Source organism: Schistocerca gregaria, chromosome 9 (genome assembly GCF_023897955.1).
Source record: "Schistocerca gregaria isolate iqSchGreg1 chromosome 9, iqSchGreg1.2, whole genome shotgun sequence".
NCBI lineage: Eukaryota > Metazoa > Arthropoda > Insecta > Orthoptera > Acrididae > Schistocerca > Schistocerca gregaria.
The window spans coordinates 81,803,698-81,825,647 of NC_064928.1; the positions used below are offsets into that span (position 1 = coordinate 81,803,698).

At 44.8% G+C, this 21,950-nt stretch overlaps 1 protein-coding gene across 1 annotated transcript in view; it reads right to left on the reverse strand.

Annotated features, from left to right (window-relative positions):
- The window catches only part of LOC126292147 (mucin-4-like), a 28,875-nt gene extending 9,278 nt beyond the window's left edge, over positions 1-19,597 (reverse strand). Inside the window, exons 1-2 of the mRNA XM_049985987.1 lie at positions 19,555-19,597; positions 6,082-6,230 (exon numbers count right to left, since the gene is read on the reverse strand). Of these exons, the coding sequence (XP_049841944.1) occupies positions 6,082-6,230; positions 19,555-19,593 (188 nt within the window). The 5' untranslated portion in view covers positions 19,594-19,597. The remainder of the gene's footprint in view (positions 1-6,081; positions 6,231-19,554) is intronic.
- Between the last annotated feature and the right edge of the window lie 2,353 nt (positions 19,598-21,950).

Below are 21,950 nucleotides of genomic sequence, written 5' to 3' on the forward strand. Positions count from 1 at the left end.
CGACATGTTCGATTTGCCTGTCACATTAGCGATGATGTGGTGCAGACGAATTGCAAAATTCTTCATTATCAGCTCTAGTTTCGGAACATCGATGCTGTCGATTACCTCCTGAATGGCTGTTTTCAGTTCAGCAATGGTTTTGGGGTTATTGTTGTACAGTTGTGCAGTTTGAAAGTCCTAACGCAAACCGTTCAGAAGTTGTGACGATTTTGTTTCATATTGTTCAATAATTGTCACCCTGTATATTGCAGGATGCTTAACATGTTGTCAAGCTGAAAGGTGGCCACAAATTAAGAAAAAGATTGGCTTCCCACGAAATGCCAGATGCAAAATCACCATCTTGTAACAGATCAGTAAATAATCGTGGGAGCACGTCACATTTAGTAAAAGCTAATTTGTTGATACCGTCAGTGTACGAGTATAATGTTTGACTTTGTTGACGGAGCCATAACCTCGCCTCTGCTTGCACCATCAAAAGTGAAGGCCTCAAATGTGTCCTTTTTCTGGAAAGGGGCGAAAATCGGATGGGGCGAAGTCGGGACTGTATGGAGAATGACGGATGACACCGAACCCAAGGCGGGAGTTCAGCAAGCTCGTAGTGTATTCCATCTCCAAAGACGGAATACCGCATTTGAAAATATTTTGAGGAACCAGTGGTACTCTGACAAACCAGCTAGAAGATCAGCAACGATGGCTGTATATGGCGAAAGCTGTTTTTAATCTTTCGTATGCTACTCCGTAACAAACTGTTTTCTGTTACGGTTTCAACAGATACAATGTGGATAGCCCTCCAGGATTTACTATATCATTGTAGATCTTCAGGAGAAACAAAATGGGCGCTCTTCTATTTTGAAATTCGATTACAACTAGCTGTTTATCACGCACCGTCATAGTTACTTAAATGGGTAAGGCGTCCCTTAAAATTACTTAAATAGATTAGGCGTCCCTTTTCAGATACAAGCGTTTTTACGAATCGCATTATTGTGGCAAAACTTTTATGAAGCCAACTATAGCCCAATACGCCTAAACAGACTTGACACTCATGTTATCGAACTATACGTGTTATCGATAATCTATTAGACGACAGAACTACGTAAGTAGACGTTCCTAAATTAACTATGTGAAGAAATGAAGGTGCTTAAGATTTGGAGAAATTTTTTCGAGACGAAACGTTTTGAAGATTTTGAACACTACTTGGAACCAAAATACTGAATTAAACATCTTGAAAGTGAATGAATGTTCACAACGTAACCTCTTCATCCATCTTGACAAATGTTGTATCTTTAAAACGACTGTACACTGAAATACAGCACTTTAGATCAGGCCAAAGTTTTTAAATGCCACCGTGACATTTTGTGGTCCTTGACTTAAGCGCCTCCTAGTCACAAAGTGCAAGGGCTATTCGGAAAGTAAGGCACGGTCGGTTGTGAAATGGAAACCACAGTGAAAATCAACTGTTTTTTTTTAAAAAAATGATTCAAACGGCTCTAAGCACTATGAGACTTAACATCTGAGGTCATCAGTACCCTAGAACTTAGTACTACTTAAACCTAACTAACCTAAGGACATCACACACATCCATGCCCGAGGCAGGATTCGAACTTGCGACAGTAGCAGGCCCGTGGTTCCGGACTGAAGAATACTGTTTTATTCGCAACCGTTAGCTACACCTTCCAGTTACGTCTCTCGATAGTTTCTTGATAGTACCGACTTCCCAGTACGCTCTTCATAGAAGGCATCCTCCTCTGCTTTCAGGCAATTTTTTGCGGTGGACTGCAGCTCATTATCTGTGCCAAAATGTTATCTGCATAGTCAGCGGCTCGTCTGAGCAGAGATGAAAATCAGAGGGAGCCAAGTCCGAGCTGTATGGTGGGGTGATCCATTCCTTGTGAAAAAGCTGCAGGAGCGTCTTCATTGATCCTGCAGTGTGCGGCCGAGAACTGCCATGGAGAATGAAATGTGAGTGAATTCCTAAGGGACCAAACTGCTGACATCATCGGTCCCTAGTCTTACACACTACTTAACCTAAATTATCCTAAGGACAACACACACACACCCAGTCCCGATGGAGGACTCGAACCTCCGGCGGGAGGGACCGCGCAATCCGTGACATGGCGCCTCAAACCGCACGGCCACTCCGGGCGGCCATAAAGAATGACGTGCGTGACAGTTAGATTATATGGGCTGCATGAAATCAGGCGAAAATCTCTCTCCAGGCGCTCATACTTGGCAAGAGACACTAATTTCTAGGCGTTTTTGCGTGATTACTGTGCTGTCAGAACAGAAACATTCAACGTGGAGCAGTCGACGGGCATACTGGCGACAGTGCCAAACACACTTGTACAAAGCTTCATCGAATTCTCGCCATGGTTTCCATTTCACAACCGATCGTTCATTACTGTCCGAAGAGCCCGGGTATTAAAATTCATGACCTAGAAATCTGTATATCTTTCTCTGATTATTTAGCAGACCTGCACATTAAATCTGAACAAATCTGAGATCCCCACTAAGATGATGAAGAACCAGTTTTCCCAAATGAGTTGTTCATTTCGTTTAAAAACACATGTATCGGAACGGCATGATCCCATTACCAGGTTCTTATAGTTGAGTCGCGTATTCCAGAAACATGTGACTTTAATCAAACATTTGCACAACTGGTGCATTATAATCTCCGTATTGATGTCATGATATACAGCGTGAATCACTAACTATTGACACCAAGAATAGCTCCGAATGTGTGATAGGAGCTGAAAAGTTTGTGGAACAAAAGTTGCATGGGACAACGGAGGCCGTAATATGACGTTGGTTTTTGTTTTCTGCTAAGTGGGGTCGCTTCAGGGATATGAAGGTCAACCTTTTTTCTTTAATGGGATGCTACAGTTTATGTTGTCTGACAGCGGCTATCGAGACGAATCCAATGATGTGTAACAGTAAAGTATTTCAAGTTCAACGAAGGTCATAAAGGTGGTATGGACAACCATTCACAGAAGATGTTCGAAGTGATGACCATTGGTGTCAATGCAGTGCTGCAATCTTCTTATCATGGATTGAGTGGTGTCCCTTATCACATCGGTAGTTACCGAAGCATATGCTACGACAATTCGCTCTTGCATATCTTCAGGTGTAGTTCGAACGTCTTCATAAACAATGTCTTTTACGAATCCCCACAAGAAAAAATTCAGAGGTGTCAGGTCTGGCGAAGAAGCCGGCCATGACACATCTCCTCCGCGTCCAATCCGACGATTTGGGAATTGTCTCTGCAACTCACTTCTGGCCACGAGCGAAAATGTGCCGGACACCCATCGTGTTGATACCACAATTGTGTTCCTTGTTCCTGCAGGTATTTCTTTCAGTAACAGACGTAATGATTCTTGCAGGAACGTGGTGTCCTTCCTACCATTTCCTTCGATGAAATAGGGGCCTATAATTCTGTCCTCCAGAATCCCACAACATACATTCACAGACTGCGGTTTTTCTGTGTGCAACTTGCCGCAGCCAGCATGGATTTTCAGGTACCTAATAATGCATGTTACGCAAATTAACATTTACATGGTTCGTGAATGTCGTCTTGTCAGTAAATAAAATCAAATTAATAAATGTGTTGTCCCTCTAAATCTGAAGTTGAGCCCATCGGCGGAACTCAGTGTTACGCATACAATCCCTACGAGTTAATTCTTGGTGGAGACTGATATAGTAAGGATGATATTTATGGCCTTGCAGAAGACAAACAACACTACTCTGGCTCACGCCAGATTCCCTTGCGATTTGACGCGAACTAACACAAGCATCTCGAATCATAGTGGCAAGAATGCTAATTTCCGTTTCCTCGTTAATAACTTTCCTTTGGCGGATATGTTTCCGATGCGTTAAAGATTCAGCTGTTCTCAATTTATCATACACATATTTAAATGTACGACCTGTAGAGTGAGTACGTTGAGGATATCTTTCAGCGCGTAAGTCTCTAGTTGTCACTGAATTTCGTTGGCATTCTCCGTAAATGAGAAGCGTATCGACTTGTTCTTCGAAGGAACACATCATTCACATTCGCTTGATTCGACGATATTAGTCTTACCGTTCCTATTAGTGTTGTATTGCAAAACCGTCGAATGGTGTTTACATGTCAATGGCACGTTAGATGGATACGCCTTATTCGGCGAATATTTACTACACTACTGGCCATTAAAATTGCTACACCACGACGACGACGTGCTACAGACGCGAAATTAAACCGACAGGAAGAAGATGCTGTGATGTGCAAATGATTAGCTTTTCAGAGCATTCACACAAGTTTTGCGCCGGTGGCGACACCTAGAATGTGGTAACATGAGGAAAGTTTCCAACCGATTTCCCATACTCAAACATCAATTGACCGGCGTTGCCTGGTGAAACGTTGTGATGCTCTAGTAAGGAGGAGAAATGCGTACCATCACGTTTCCCACTTTGATGAAGGTCGGATTGTAGCCTATCGCGATTGCGGTTTATCGTATCGCGACTTTGCTGCTCGCGTTGGTCGAGATCCAATGACTGTTAGCAGAATATGGAATCGGTGGGTTCAGGAGGGTAATACGGAACACCGTGCTGGATGCCAACGGCCTCGTAGCACTATAACAGCAGACGAGATGACAGGCATCTTATCCGCATGGCTGTAACGGATCGTCCAGCCACGTCTCGATACCTGAGTCAACAGATGGGGACGTTTGCAAGACAACAACCATCTGCACGAACATTTCGACGACGTTTGGAGCAGCATGACTATCAGCTCGGAGATCACTGCTGCAGTTACCCTTGACGCTGCATCACAGATAGGAGTGCCTGCGATGGTGTACTCAACGACGAATGGCAAAACGTCATTTTTTCGGATGAATCCAGGTTCTGTTTATAGCATCATGATGGTCGCATCCGTGTTTGGCGACATTGCGGTGAACGCACATTGGAAGCGTGTATTCGTCATCGCCATACTGGCGTATCACCCGGCGTGATGGTATGGGGTGCCGTCGATTACAGGTGTCGATCACCTCTTGTTCGCATTGACGGCACTTTGAACAGTGGACGTTACATTTCAGATGTGTTACGACCCGTGGCTCTACCCTTATTTCGATCCCTGCGAAACCCTACATTTCAGCAGGATAATGCACGACCGCATATTGTAGGTCCTGTACGGGCCTTTCTGGATACAGAAAATGTTCGACTGCTGCCCTGGCTAGCACATTCTCTAGCTCTCTCACCAACTGAAAACGTCTGGTCAATGGTGGCCGAGCAAGTGGCTCGTCACAATACGCCAGTCACTACTCTTGATGAACTGTGGTATCGTGTTGAAGCTGCATGGGCAGCTGCCCCTGCACACGCCATCCAAACTGTTTGACTCAATGCCCAGGCGTATCAAGGCCGTTATTACGGCCAGAGGTGGTTGTTCTGGGTACTGACTTCTCAGGATCTATGCACCCAAATTGCGTGAAAATGCAATCACATTTTAGTTCCAGTATGATATATTTGTCCAATGAATACCCGTTTATCATCTTCATTTCTTCTTGGTGTAGCGTACGAGGTACGCGAGAGAAGCGTCAGAGCATGTGCTTCGATAAGTGGCGATGTGATAAGGAATACCTCTCAATCCATGATAAGAAGATTGATACCAATGGTCATCACTTCGAGCACCTTCTGTAAATGGACGTTCAAGCCACCTTTTGATCTTCGTTGACCTTGAAAGACCTTACTGTTATACAGCATTGGATGCGACTCGATAGCCGCTATCAGAAAATAGCACCCCATTAAAAAAAAAAGTAGACATTCATATCTCTGTCGCTACATTTCAGGTACTATCATACTTTCTGAGTTATTCTAGATGGCAATAGTTAGTGATTCACCCTGTATTTGCACTGCGTTTTCACAATAGATAACAAAATCTGAGATGGTGAAATGAGCTCCTGTAGATCATACGCCGTGGATTCACTCACAAGGGGAAGTAATCTTGTGCTATACGGATAGGTCGTCGGCAAAAAGCTACGTTGCAGTTTCCATAGCTCTGCGTTTCAAAACCCAATGCCCAGGCAGCATTACAGGGTGCAGCGGCGGCTGTCTCACCTGTGTATTCTCCGGACGCGCGTGGGCGGCAGGAGTTCCGGGAAAGAGACGGTGGTCAGCGTCGCCCCGACGTGGTCGGCGCCGGCCAGCGAGGCCCACGTGGGCGGCGGGGGCGACGCCGCGCACGTGGCCACCAGCACGGCCGCCACCTGCAGAAGGAAACACCTTCAGTTGTCACAACAGCACAGACGTCTCATACTAGGGGCTGGGTGCAAAGTCTTCTCATACAGCAGGACTCTGGATCAGAATTCGATTGGGCAGCATCTCCGTCCTGCATCTACACTCCTGGAAATGGAAAAAAGAACACATTGACAGCGGTGTGTCAGACCCACCATACTTGCTCCGGACACTGCGAGAGGGCTGTACCAGCAATGATCACACGCACGGCACAGCGGACACACCAGGAACCGCGGTGTTGGCCGTCGAATGGCGCTAGCTGCGCAGCATTTGTGCACCTACGCCGTCAGTGTCAGCCAGTTTGCCATGGCATACGGAGCTCCATCGCAGTCTTTAACACTGGTAGCATGCCGCGACAGCGTGGACGTGAACCGTATGTGCAGCTGACGGACTATGAGCGAGGGCGTATAGTGGGCATGCGGGAGGCCAGGTGGACGTACCGCCGAATTGCTCAACACGTGGGGCGTGAGGTCTCCACAGTACATCGATGTTGTCGCCAGTGGTCGGCGGAAGGTGCACGTGCCCGTCGACCTGGGACCGGACCGCAGCGACGCACGGATACACGCCGAGACCGTAGGATCCTACGCAGTGCCGTAGGGGACCGCACCGCCACTTCCCAGCAAATTAGGGACACTGTTGCTCCTGGAGTATCGGCGAGGACCATTCGCAACCGTCTCCATGAAGCAGGGCTTCGGTCCCGCACACCGTTAGGCCGTCTTCCGCTCACGCCCCAACATCGTGCAGCCCGCCTCCAGTGGTGTCGCGACAGGCGTGAATGGAGGGACGAATGGAGACGTGTCATCTTCAGCGATGAGAGTCGCTCTGCCTTGGTGCCAATGATGGTCGTATGCGTGTTTGGCGCCGTGCAGGTGAGCGCCACAATCAGGACTGCATATGACCGAGGCACACAGGGCCAACACCCGGCATCATGGTGTGGGGAGCGATCTCCCACACTGGCCGTACACCTCTGGTGATCGTCGAGGGGACACTGAATAGTGCACAGTACATACAAACCGTCATCGAACCCATCCTTCTACCATTCCTACACCGGCAAGGGAACGTGCTGTTCCAACAGGACAATGCACGTCCGCATGTATCCCGTGCCACCCAACGTGCTCTAGAAGGTGTAAGTCAACTACCCTGGCCAGCAAGATCTCTGGATCTGTCCCCCATTGAGCATGTTTGGGACTGGATGAAGCGTCGTCTCACGCGGTCTGCACGTCCATCACAAACGCTGGTCCAACTGAGGCGCCAGGTGGAAATGGCATGGCAAGCCGTTCCGCAGGACTACATCCAGCATCTCTACGATCGTCTCCATGGGAGAATAGCAGCCTGCATTGCTGCGAAAGGTGGATAGACACTGTACTAGTGCCGACATTGTGCATGCTCTGTTGCCTGTGTGTATGTGCCTGTGGTTCTGTCAGTGTGTTCATGTGATGTATCTGACCCCAGGAATGTGTCAATAAAGTTTCCCCTTCCTGGGACAATGAATTCACGGTGTTCTTATTTCAATTTCCAGGAGTGTACATCCGTAATGTACGAAACACAGTGGAGTGCATTGCAGAGGGCATTTTCTCTCTGTCAGGGTTCTCTCTCTCTTGTGGAGCGCGTCATGAATCTGTACATAAACGCATCTGCGCGCATTGTAACTAAGCACTATTTCGAAACCAAATCGAGCGAGGTGGTGCAGTGACTAACACACTGGATTCGCATTCGGGAGGATGATGGTTCAATCCCGTGTCCCGTCATCCTGATATAGGCTTTCCGTGATTTCCCTAAATACCCCAGGCAGCCTAATCCGATGAGATCGATGATCTCGCTGTCTGGTCTCCTCCCCCGAAACAACCCAGCCATCTAAACCAAGTGCGTTGTTTTCGACAGTGAGTGTTTATCACAGACAAGGGTGAAACGTCCCCTTAGAAAAATTATTGAATTACTGTGCTGATAAACATCTTTCATTATTTGATGTTCAAACAGCTGAGCAGAACTGAACGTACTCAGACATTTCTCTCTTTACTTATTCTGATCAACACTAAACTGACACACAATATTTTTAGCGCAACGCAATCTGACTTTCGATAATCTCTACAAAAGAATGGCCCTGACTAACATTAACCTATACTTTTCATGAATCCCTTACCTCACAAAAACCTTCGTTACTCAAACTACTGCTATACAGCGAGCGCCACTACTGCCAGCTAAATAAAAGATTCAAACTACTGAAGGCCCTAACTACTGATAGGCATAGTTAGCCCGTGAAAGATTTTGATAAAGAACAAACAATGTATTTACCTTAACAGTGTTCAAAAGTCATTATATATATATATATATATATATATATATATATATATATATATATATATATATATATATATCAGTTCATGACATCCAGTCTTACAAATTTACTCTCTCTAATGGACACACATACATGATCATCCGCTCTCAAAACTCCGCCATCTCTCTCCCCACATCCACCACTGCTGGCGGCTCATCTTCAACTGCGCAACGCTACGCGCTGTTAACATCCAGCTGCCCAACACTACAGTAGCGAATATTACAACAATGCTAACCAGCCACAGACTGCACACAGCACAGCCAGTGATTTTCATACAGAGCGCTACGTGGTGTTACCAATAAAAAAAAACCTAAACAGCCTACTTAGAAGGGTATCCTCAGGAGTGCCTCAGGGAAGTGTGACAGGACCTCTGCTGTTATCTATATAGCGTGATTCACGTGCCCCTACCACTGGGTTTTATGCAGCCCGCAAGAGCTGGAAATACTATACGCGAGATTTTCATATTCTCTCTCTCTCTCTCTCTCTCTCTCTCTCTCTCTCTCGCTATCTGCAAACTGATAGTCCTAAAGACAAAGTGAACACGGCCTTCTCGTAGGAAATTTAACATAGTTAGATTTTATACTGGCATATGCTTCCGCTGGAGGCCACAGCTTTCCTGTTACTCAAGAAAACCGACTTTGAAGATCAGTTTTCTACGGTTTTCTTGAATAATTGGAAAACTAAGACCTCTACTGACAACAAAATTTAACTACATGAGAATTCCTAGAAAAATGTCATATTCATTTTTTTTTCTATAGGACAAGTAGATTGCACGTAGTGAGCAAGAGAGTATGACGATCTTGCACCCGGTATTTGAAGGCACTGCTGGTTGCATAAAACCCAACAGTAGGGGCAACTCAACACACTGTATACGTAATTGATCTGACGGACAGCGCCAGCAGCAAAATTGTGGCTGCTTGCTAATGATGCTATGCTGTACGAAAAGGTATAGTCATCGAGTGACTTCAGATGTCATCTTCTAGATGACTTAGAAAAATATTTGTAGTTGCTGTGATGGATGCCTGTTTGCTCTAAATGTTGGAGAGTGTAAGTTAATACAGATTAGTAAGAAAAACAAGCCCGCTCATGTAGGTCTGACTGACGAAGTCTCGCCGGCCTCTGTGGTCGAGCGCTTCTAGGCGCTTCAGTCCGGAACCACGCTGCTGCAACGGTCGCAGGTTCGAATCCTGCCTCGGGCATGGATGTGTGTGATGTCCTTAGTTACCCTAGTTCTAAGGTCAAGGGGACTGATGAGCTCAGATGTTAAGTCCCATAGTGCTCAGAGACGTTTGAACCATTTTGACACATTGTCGATTAAATATCTGGGCGTAGCGTTGCACAGTCAGTAGAGGCGTCAGTATTTAAGGCGAATGGTCGACTCAACTTTATTGGGAGAATTTTAGGAAACTGTAGCTCATCTATAAAGGAGAGAGTGTGTAGAACACTGGTCCAACTCATTCTCGAGTACTGCTCAAACTGTCTGGGATCACCCTCCTGGTGGGACTGAAGAAACACGTCGAAGCTATTCAGAGGCGAGCCGCTAGATTTACTACTGTTAAGTTCGGTCAACACCTATTACAGAGATGTTCGTGAACTCAAATGGAAATCCCTGGAGGGAAGACGACATTCTTTTTGCGAAACATCCTTGAGAAGATTTACAGAACTGGCATTTGAAGCTAGCGGCTGGCCTACGTCGTGCGATCTGATCCATCTCATCGTATATTACTGTCTTCCGCGAACCGTTCTGCACACTCCCGTTGCAATGCCGAAACACTTCATCCACACGAGCATGGATGCAACACATTCTTTCATGCCACTAACGCACCCTGTTTCAAACTCACTGATTTGACGGTACGCTTCGCGCATACGGCTGCGAGGCATCCTACACGTCTGCTCGAGTCAAACTGATCCATAACCCCCGGTTTATAGCGACAAAGAGAGCCGCAGACACGTTTTTACCAGCAGGTGGTGTTGCGCCGCGATATGTTGACCTCGAATCCGCCGGCCGATAGGGTTCAAATGGTAATCAACTCTGCAGAACATACAGTAGTAATACACTTGTCCCGTGAGTATGAACATCCCATCTCTAGTCGGTCAAGGTGATCTGTTTTTTTTTTCTGAACATTAGTGTATTTAGTAAATTTTGCTTCGCGAAGGACGTCTCTCGCAATCATTTTATATTGCCAGTATTTTTAAATTTAGATCTATGAGTTAAAGTTACCAGCTTTATGCTACTGCATCGTTACAGGTAGCCTTCAGTTTCAACAACGGAAGTGCAGGTATGTTTACATTTTCACCGCCGGCTCATCTGTCGATTCAGTATAACATATTCAGGTACGTATGTTGGTATAAAGAGGTTAACATGCATGGCCATTTAGTTTTCTAGTTTACTCCTCCTCATCTTTTACTCTGTTTTGAAACATATTTTCTGATGACGACTTGCGAGTAAATTGAAACTGATATGATACCTTTCCTCTGGCTTAAGGATCAATATACATCGTGAGAAAGAAGCGTTAGCAGGAATCGCGCTCCGATGGCTCTGTACAAACTTAATCCATTTATAGATATTTCATCCATTCCGGGAACCGAAAATCGCGACAATTTTTACCTGTTATCGGTATCGATACTGGCAAGATATCGATCATGCCAATTCCAAGGATTTCGTGCTTGTTTACATTTTAAGTTTAAATTTTTTCTGTAACTTCGCATTCGCTACCGTAATTCCTCATTTATGTTATAAATTTTGGAGTTGTACTAACATGCTAAGCTAATTGCCTATTGCAGATACACTGAGTTCGTCTGCTGTCGTTCCTGTTGCGTTTTCTGAAAATGTGTGTATTTAGTAAATTTTGCTTCACGAAGGACTTCTCTCACACTCATTTTCACTGCCAGTATTTTTAAATTTAGATCTATGAGTTAAAAGTTACCTGCTTTATGCTACTTCATCGTTATGGGTAGCCTTCAGTTTCAACAACCGAAGTGCAGGTATGTTTACATTTTCACCGCCGACTCATCTGTCGATTCAATATAACGTATTCAGGTACGTATATTGGTGTAAAGAGGTTAACATGCATTGCCATCTAGTTTTCTAGATAACTCCTTCTCATCTTTTACTCTGTTTTGAGGCATATTTTCTGATGACTTGTGAGTAAATTGAAACTGTTATGATAGTTTCCCTGTGACTTAAGGATACATACATTGTAAAAAATAAGTTTGAGCAGGAACGCGCTCTGAGGGCTCTGTACAAAATTATTCCATTTATAGACATTTCATGCATTACGGGAATCGAAAAATGCAACTATTTTTGTCTGTTATCGATACCGATACGGCAAGATATTGATCCTACCAATTCCAAGGATTTTCTGCGTCTTTTAATTTTAAGTTAAAATTTTTCCTGTAGCTTGGCATTCACTATTGTAATTTCTCATTTGTTTTATAAATTTTGGAGTTATACTAACATGCTAAGGTAACTGGCTATTGCTGATACGTTGACTTCGTCTGCTGTCGTTCCTGTTGCGTTTAGTGGTAAGATTTGACGGAAGTCTTCAGAGAAGAAATTGGTACAGCTGACCGCAGGGCTATTGCAGTTGTGGAAGTGCCGAACTTTTCTGTGGGCTATAGGATCTCATCCCAAACAATGAAAGTGCAATCGCGGATGAATTACCAGTATTACCTGCTATGAAAAATTACAGATGCTGCACATGTGGAAGACATGGTGGGTAACGAAATGCTCTCATACAGAATGAGCAACTCGTAATGGATCCGTGATGCTAGCGCCGACGTGGCGTAGTAGTCGGGAAGTTTCAAGCCTGTCACCGCTGGATGGCAGAGCCGTCGTTTACACAGTGGCAGATGGCTTCATTTCATTGTAGCTCAGCCAATTAGCATGAAATATTTGCAAATTAAGCACACAAACCTTCCTCTTGAATCACTCTACCGATTACTGAAAACCCGATGGAAATCCCTAAAGTTCCTCAGATTTTTGACGGGTTTCAAATGCAGGATAATAAAACGAAAATATTTTTTATGTGAAAAACAAACAGTGGAAAATCCAGGATGGACTGTAGCAATATTAGAGAAGGGAAGTTGCCACTCACGATATAGCGTAAATGCTGAGTCGCGGTAGGCACAACAAAAAGATTCACACAACTATACGGCCAGTAAGGCCTTTGTCAGCAATGGACACACATACACACACACGCACACACACACTCACGCAAACGCAACTTGCACAAACGTCTGCAGTCTCAGATAACTGAAACCACACTTTAAATTGTTATTCAATGTTAGTTTGTACGAAAATGTGATTTGCTTCCTCCAACCGCCATTCGACGAGAGTAATCTGAGATGCGTCCCCACCACTTTTTCCTCCCAGAACATTGGAGATTTCTCCCAAAAGCATCGATTTGGTACCACTTGTAGTAATAAAAGTCGGGTAAAGACATGGTGGTGGTTAAAGGCTATCCGTTTTATGGCTTGCGTGGTACGGAAAAACGCCATTTGAAGGAACCAGGTCATTCGAAATTCATCAAAAACGTGTCGTTTAATACGAATTGTTCTAATTCTCAGGTAATGACATACCAGCAGTTTTCGAGGAGAGGTAACCAAACTTTCTTACCTGCCGCACACTTTTGTATCTCTTTAGTACCAAAATTTTGCTAACCGCCCATCAGTTGCACGATAGTGGTAATATAAAAGTAGGAAGTAACTTTACTTTTGTAAAATTTACCAGCGAATCTGGCATTGCCCCGCCGTTGCTAAATACAGGATGAACATTAGAAGAACGGACAAAGTGCAGGCACGGTTTTCTGACTGGAAATGGGCGAAAAATGGTCCTATGAACAATGGACGGTCTGCGTGCATCGGAACATAATACAGCTGCATCGCATCCACGTCACAACAGACGTGAAGGAGACAGTGATAACAGCGGTTGAGATGCAAGATACATGTAATCTTAGTCTGGCATACACCGTGTTGGCGGGCCACTTGCCTGGAGTTTGTAGTAGCATTCGTCTCATTATCCAGTAGAACCCGGCCTTCCAAATCTGCTGTACGCTCAACCGCCGCCTCCCTCCACGCTGGTCTGGAAGGACCCACGATCACACAAACACCCAAAAGGGCTTGAAATGTTGTGTGTTGTGGTTGTTGACTGTGAGGGTACTTGTTTTGGTATAGACACCGTATCTCTCGATCATTTGCACCCGCTTGGCCGTATACAAACACGATCTCGGCTTGTTCCTTTCCGTCCCCGATAGCTGAATGGTCAGCGGGGCGGAATGCCGCACGAAGGGGCCTGGGTTCGATTCCCCGCTGGGTGTTTTGTTGTCATCATCATTTCATCCTCGTCTTCGACGCGCAAGTCGCCCAATGTGGCGTCGAATGTAATAAAAGTACTTGCCATCGGCGGCCGAATTTCCCCGAATGGGGGACACCCGGTCCACAATGCCCTACGCTCATTGCATTTCATTTTTTCGGCTTGTTCCCGACATGTATACCGGACCTTTCGGCTGCTTACAGTATGCTCCGACAGTTACACAGCCAGCAACACACAAAGACAGCGCGTGGCCAGAACTTCGATTCTACCTCGCAACGCCGCATTTCCCGACACACGTTCATAGGATATTTTTTCCTTCATTCCCAGTGAGGAATCCGTTTCTGCAGCTCGTCGGTTTTGTTGATGTTCTCCCTATATATATGGGAATCGGATGTCCACTCTAATCTCCTCCGCCATCTCTGACCATCTCCTAGTACCCCCCCCTCCGTTTATCCATTTCCTCCTCGCCTCTCTGTGTCCTTCCCCCCTCCCCCCCCGCCCCCCGGCCCCTCTCTGTCCTTCTATATTGTTATTTCAAACAAAACCTTCACTGGGATTTGTTGTCGCTTAAAATGAACGAGAAAATCGCTTGGAATCATTTGTCTGCGGGGTACGAGAGACCACTCGCTAAATCCGTGAGGATAAGTAGCTTCAGAGACAGAATTTCGCACAATTTTAATCTGTGAATCGGTAGTATTACAAAACCTTCTGGCGATACGGATGGCCGGCCGTGGTGGCCGAGCGGTTCTAGGCGCTGCAGTACGGAACCGCGCGACTGCTACGGTCGCAGGTTCGAATACTGCCTCGGGCATGGATGTGTGTGATGTCCTTAGGTTAGTTAGGTTTAAGTAGTTCTAGAGGACTGATGACCTTATATGTTAAGTCCGATAGTGCTCAGAGGCATTTGAACCATTTTGCGATACAGATTTTGAAATACCAATCTAATCATGCCGATAAGCCATAAATACAGCATTCCTCTTTTCTGTCAAACGGACGGCGAGGAAGGAAGCGAAACAACACATTTTTGAGCGTACAGTTTTTGTTCGTAAATATATAATAAGAAAGAACATATAGGGGAGAAACAATTTGTCTAGTGGTTTACGTGTCCTGCTATCGTACCTGAAACTGACTCCGAAAGCATACGAAACCGAACATTTTCGCAGCTCAGCACTGTGTTTTTCTTATCTCAGTCGCTCGTAACAGAAAACCTGTGCTTTGTTCGTCTGAATATTCATTACAATATCGAGTATACATCTGAACTAAATCTGTCAAATAGTTTTCGAGATTTTTTTTGTAACAATGTTAAAAAAGACTTGTCTTTATATTGTAGTACGGATGCAACAGAGTTAAAGCATACGATATACACTGGAGAGGCAAACAGCTACACCTGGCTATTAACGTGCAGAGCCCCAGCGAGCGCGGAGAAGTGCCGCAACATGACGTGGCATGGACTAGACTAAACTCTGAAGCAGTGCTGGAGAGTAATGCCACCATGAATCCCGTCCATATATACGTGAGAGTACGATGGGGTGGAGATCTCTTCTGAACAGCACGTTGCAAGGTGTGTTCATGTCTGGTGAGTTCGGTGCCCAGCGGAAGTGTTTGAACTCAGAAAAGCGTTCCTGCAGCCTCTCTGTAGCAATTCTGGACGTGTGGGGTGCCCATTGTCCTGCTGCAATTGCTCAAGTCCGTCGTAATGAACAGTGGACGTGTATGGATGCAGGTGATCAGACAGGATGCTTACGCACGTGTCACCTGTCAATGTCGTATCTAGACGTCTCAGGGGTCCCACACACTCCAATTTGAACACGCCCCAGACCATTACAGAGCCTCTAATAGCTTGACCAGTCCCCTGCTGACACGCAGGGTCCATGAGTTCATGAGACTGTCTCCATACGCGTACACGTCCATCCGCTCGATACAATTTGAAACGAGACTCGTGCCACCAGGCAACATGTTTCCAGTCATCAACAGTCCAATTTCGGCGTTGGCGGTCCATCCGAGGTCTCAAGATTAGTGTCGTGCACTCATGAAGGAAATCCGAATGGGCTTTCGGATTCCAAAAGCCCATATCGATGATGTTTCGTTGTATGTTTCGCACGCTGACACTTGTTGATGGCTCAGCACTGAAATCTGCAGCAATTTGCGGAAGGATTGCGCTTATGTCACGTTGAACGATTCTCTTTAGTTTTGACGTCCTACCAGACTCCCGATATTCACGGTACACCCGTGCAATGGTCTTACTGGAAAATCCCCAATTCATTGCTACCTCGAATGTGCTGTGTCGCACTTCTCGTGCGCCGACTACAACATAACGTTGAAACGCACTTAAATCTTGATAACCTATCATTTTAGCAGCACTAACCGATGTAACAACTGCGCCAGACACTTTGCTGTCTTATATAGGCGTTGCCGACCGCAGCGTCCTATTCGGCCTGCTTACATATCTCCGTATTTGAATACGCATGCAGGTTCTTTGGCGCTTCAATGTAATAATATCTTCCAAAATGATGGAGCACAGCAATCAGTCGTCCTTTCCTTTCAGGCTTTATTAAAGTAAATATAGGTTTCAGCTAACGCCTACCCATTATCAATGCACTATTTCGTAGTTTAAAGACCCCTTCTACTCGGGGTTCTGTGACATTTAATTCAAGACTCAACTGTGACAGAAGCCCGAGCAGCAGGAGACTAACGTATTAGGACGTGTACTGAAACTGTGAAATAGTGCACCGATAAGGGCTAGGGAATAGCCGAAATCTAGTTTCGCTTTAATAAAGCCTGAAAGGAACGGACAAGTGATTGCTGTGCTCCATCACCTTAAAGTCAGTTCACAGTCCTTGAGTGCATTCCTCATTGCTAATGGAACGTAGCTTGACATATAGTAATAATACGTACCAAATACTTTGTCACAATTTTACTGAAACAACTTATAATAACGTTTTTAAGCTCGCTACCACTCACGGTTCACTAAGAAAGCTGGAACTCCCGTTAGTAGACGGTAGGGATCACGTTGACTACGACTGCTTTAGCGCATCGTAACATAAAAGTCATAGGTTTAAATAACGCCTGTCAACTGTAACGTAGTGGAAAGAGAAGTGAAAGGTTGACAGTTTGCTTCTGGTTTTCTACAAATGTATATTTATTCACTTGAGGTGTTAGAAAGGCTAGATAATATTCTTATTAATTAGACAGAAGATTGGAATATTAGATTGTATGTGTAAACAAGAGCAGCATACGTTCAGGAGTGAGTTTTTTTCCATCTTAAAGATGTGTCAGAGAACAAAAATCAGTGAACACCAAGACTGCATTCAGCGTTATTGGCTGATTCCCTCGCAGTTCTGTATACTGCAGACAGAACGTGATTGGCTCGTGGACAAGTGAACAAATGTGCGTATAAACCCTAGGAACACCAAGGTACTGTAGGTTACATGGAGCACCAATCAAGGCCAAAATTTGCCCATGCTATAATAGGCTACAAATATAGCAATAAGTATTTATTTCCCACTGTGAGATCAGTTCAAAAGTGTTCAGTGACGTTGTAAGTGCAAACGTAATGTTTGGAAAGTATAGAGCGGCCAAAAATGTATAAGTTAATATACTGTTTACTGTGGTAAAAGGTATAACAAGCAACATTGGACAAAACTTGGGCAACGAAAGTTTATTTAAACCAGAAACATGAAGTTCGTGCTTGAATATACAGGCTTTCCAAAGTTTCTATTCACTCTCTGATCCATTTTAGCTGAATAATACATTTTTGTCCTTGACGTAAAGTTTCGGAAACAGAAATAAATCACTTGCGCAAATATAGATTACAGTGTATTGAAAACTTTCGAGAAACACGAGCCAATCACGTTCTGTCTGCAGTATACAGAACTGCGAGGGAATCAGCCAATAACGCTGAATGCAGTCTTGGTGTTCACTGATTTTTGTTCTCTGACACATCTTTAAGATGGAAAAAAACTCACTCCTGAACGTATGCTGCTCTTGTTTACACATACAATCTAATATTCCAATCTTCTGTCTAATTAATAAGAATATTATCTAGCCTTTCTAACACCTCAAGTGAATAAATATACATTTGTAGAAAACCAGAAGCAAACTGTCAACCTTTCACTTCTCTTTCCACTACGTTACAGTTGACAGGCGTTATTTAAACCTATGACTTTTATGTTACGATGCGCTAAAGCAGTCGTAGTCAACGTGATCCCTACCGTCTACTAACGGGAGTTCCAGCTTTCTTAGTGAACCGTGAGTGGTAGCGAGCTTAAAAACGTTATTATAAGTTGTTTCAGTAAAATTGTGACAAAGTATTTGGTACGTATTATTACTATATGTCAAGCTACGTTCCATTAGCAATGAGGAATGCACTCAAGGACTGTGAACTGACTTTAAGGTGATGGAGCACAGCAATCACTTGTCCGTTCCTTTCAGGCTTTATTAAAGCGAAACTAGATTTCGGCTATTCCCTAGCCCTTATCGGTGCACTATTTCACAGTTTCAGTACACGTCCTAATACGTTAGTCTTCAATTGCAAAGAATACTGTCATTTATAGATCACTTTTACTCCATGGACACAAAATAGTTGATTCTGAATGATTGTTGCGTAGATGGCGACAAACTCCACATCCGGAGATGTTTGTGTCTATCAATATGTGTGTATGAGTAAACAGTTGGAGATGGTACTTAAAGGTAATAAAGAAGTAGTCATAAATTTACTTGAATAACAGCAGTGTTCTGAATGAATTGCTGCAATTATTGTATGCTAAGGTTACAAAATGAAATTTAGACATAAAACTTCCTGGCAGATTAATACTGTGTGCCGGATCGAGAATCGAACTCGGGGCCTTTGCCTTTCGCGGGCAAGTGCTCTACCACTTGTAGAGCACTTGCCCGCGAAAGGCAAAGGCCCCAATTCGAGTGTCGGTCCGGTACACAGTTTTAATCTGCCAGGAAGTTTCATATCAGCGCCCACACCGGGGCAGAGTGAATATCTCATTCTGGAAATTTAGACACAGTTCGAATTATGATCCCAGACGGTACCAACCGAGTGCAAAAAAATATGCCCTTGAGCATAAAAGCTGTATTTTGTATCTCCAGTTTTTAAAATTTTAACCACGTAAATGTGCAGTATAATATTTTATGAAGTGAAAGATAAATGGAAAAGGCCCATAAACATAGGTTATTAATATAAAATAATAATGTACCCGCAGTTTTTGTCCGTGTTTGGTGACTATGGTTAATAGACGCAGTGAAACAGGAGCAGTGTTTGTATAATGTTAAAAGTAACAATTAGCACAGTTGAAATCTTGGATATTCGGGAATCCAGCCGGATGTTCGCGCTGCTCTCGCACGATATTTCAACAGCGTGCCTCGCTGTCTTCTTCAGGGGCTACCTGAGACTGGTCCTTGAGTCGATCCAGTATTTATGCTGGACCCGATCGACCCAAGGACCAGTATCAGGTAGTCCCTGAAGAAGACAGCGAGGCACGCTGTTGAAATATCGTGCGAGAGCGGCGCGAACATCCGGCTGGATTCCCGAATATCGAAGATGTCAACAGATCGCAGGGAAAGCATGAAGAATAATTAGCACAGTTAATGAGGATAGCCAAAATGGCTATCAGCAGGTGGAGTGGCGTGGCGTGCGTACCTTGAGGACGGAGAAGACCTGCCAATCTCCGGAAGCCATGGCTGCGCCGCCTCTGAGCAGATTCGCGCGCTGCCCGCATTATATACTGGCGGAAGGAAGGAAGGAAGGAAGGAAGGAAGTGTGAACACCGGAGTCGCCGCGACAGGAAGGAAAGACGGGAGCTGGGCCCGAGCGTATCCCGTGACTACCGGTTCCTCCGCTGTTCGATGGCCCGCCGTCGCAGAGCATCGGATGTCAGCCAGCTCACCGCAGCACCTCACTCGGTTTGCACCTGACATCCAATAACGGGGACCACCTGCAAAGTTCTACGATAGCTCTAGGAGTATCTACAGGGCACCTGCAGAGAGTACTCTACTGCAGGGCTTTCCAACGTGAGGTCCGCGGACGCCTTAAGGGTCCGCCAGCTCTTTCTAGGGGGTCCTCGGCCACCTTTCACCAAATCGTGTAAAATAATGACTAAAATTATTGAATAAAAATGTGAAAATCAATTTCATCACTATTTTTGTGTGTGTGTGTCAAAGACGTGTACTTTTACTTACTTGCAGAAGGGTGCAGTTTCTCCATCGCCTTCACAACAAGGGAAGTCTCCAGTTGAAATGATTGAGGAGGGAGGAAGACTTTACATACATTTGAACATTTTTCTTCGGATTTCACGAAAAACCACACACACACACACACGACTGTTACGAAATATGCATGCTCCTTACACAACAGTAGCCAAATGGTGGAAGTGAACAGAACATAAGCGGCAGCTTGTCAACAGCGAACAGTTTGGACGTGACGTTGATTGCTCTTGGTGGAAGACTGCTCCATCGTGTGAAATTTCAATTACCAAGTAATTGTAATCAGGCTATAGTGTGTTGAATAAACGGAGTAAATCCACTAGCAAGTGTATGGATAGAGTGGGAATTCAAACTGGATCGTTCATTTCAAGTTGTTTTCATTCATCTCTAAACCAAAGACTGTTCATACTTTGGGGGGGGGGGGGAGAGGGGGGAGAGTTATTGGGAACATGGCACTTGCATTAACAAGCTTTCAGTTCCCATGGCTTTCTCTCTGAAATTTAAAGTGACGGTGTTCTTGACTGACTAGGGGTCCGCCATGGATTTGCGACTGAAGAAGGGGTCCGCCAGCGGTAAAGGTTGGGAAGCCCTGCTCTACTGTACTGGCTCCTTACTTAGCTTGCATTTATCGCGAATCTCTTGCCCAACGTAAAGTCCCGAGCGACTGGAAAAAAGCGCAGGTGACGCCTGTATATAAGAAGGGTAGAAGGATGGATCTTCAAAATTACAGACCAATATCGTTAACATCGGTTTGATGCAGGATTCTCGAACATATTCTCAGTTCGAATGTAATGAATTTCCTTGCGACACAGAAGTTGCTGTCCATGTCTCAGCACGGCTTTAGAAAGCATTGCTCCTGTGAAAAGCAGCTCGCCCTTTTTTCACATGATATCTTGCGAACCATTCATGAAGGATATCAGACGGATGCCATATTCCTTGACTTCCGGAAAGCGTTTGACTCGGTGTCCCACTGCACACTCATAACTAAGGTACGAGCATATGGTATTGGTTCCCAAGCATGGGAGTGGCTCGAAGACTTCTTAAGTGATAGAACCAATACGTTGCCCTCGATAGTGAATGTTCATCAGAGGTGAGGGTATCATCTGGAGTGCCCCAGGGAAGTGTGGTAGGTCCGCTGTTGTTTTCTATCTACATAAATGATCTTTTGGATAGGGTGGATAGCAATGTGCGGCTGTTTGCTGATGATGCTGTGGTGTACAGGAAGGTGTCGTCGTTGAGTGACTGTAGGAGGATACAAGATGACTTGGACAAAATTTGTGATTGGTGTAAAGAATGCCAGCTAACTCTAAATATGGGTATATGTAAATTAATGCAGATGAATATGAAAAAGAATCACTTATTGTTTGAATACTCCGTTAGTAGCGTAGCGCTTGACACAATCATGTCGATTAAATATTTGGGCGTAACATTGCAGAGCGATATGAAGTGGGACAAGCATGTAATGGCAGTTGTAGGGAAGGCGGATAGTCGTCTTCGGTTCATTGGTAGAATTTTGGGAAGATGTGGTTCATCTGTAAGGAGACCGCTTATAAAACACTAATACGACCTATTCTTGAGTACTGCTCGAGCGTTTGGGATCCCTATCAGATCGGATTGAGGGAGGACATTGAAGCAATTCAGAGGCGGGCTGCTAGATTTGTTACTGGTAAGTTGATCATCAGGCGAATGTTACGGAAATGCTTCAGGAACTCGGGTGGGAGTCTCTGGAGGAAAGGAGGTGTTCTTTTTGTGAATCGCTACTGCGGAAATTTAAAGAACCAGCATTTGAGGCTGACTCCAGTACAATTTTACTGCCGCCAACCTATATTTCGC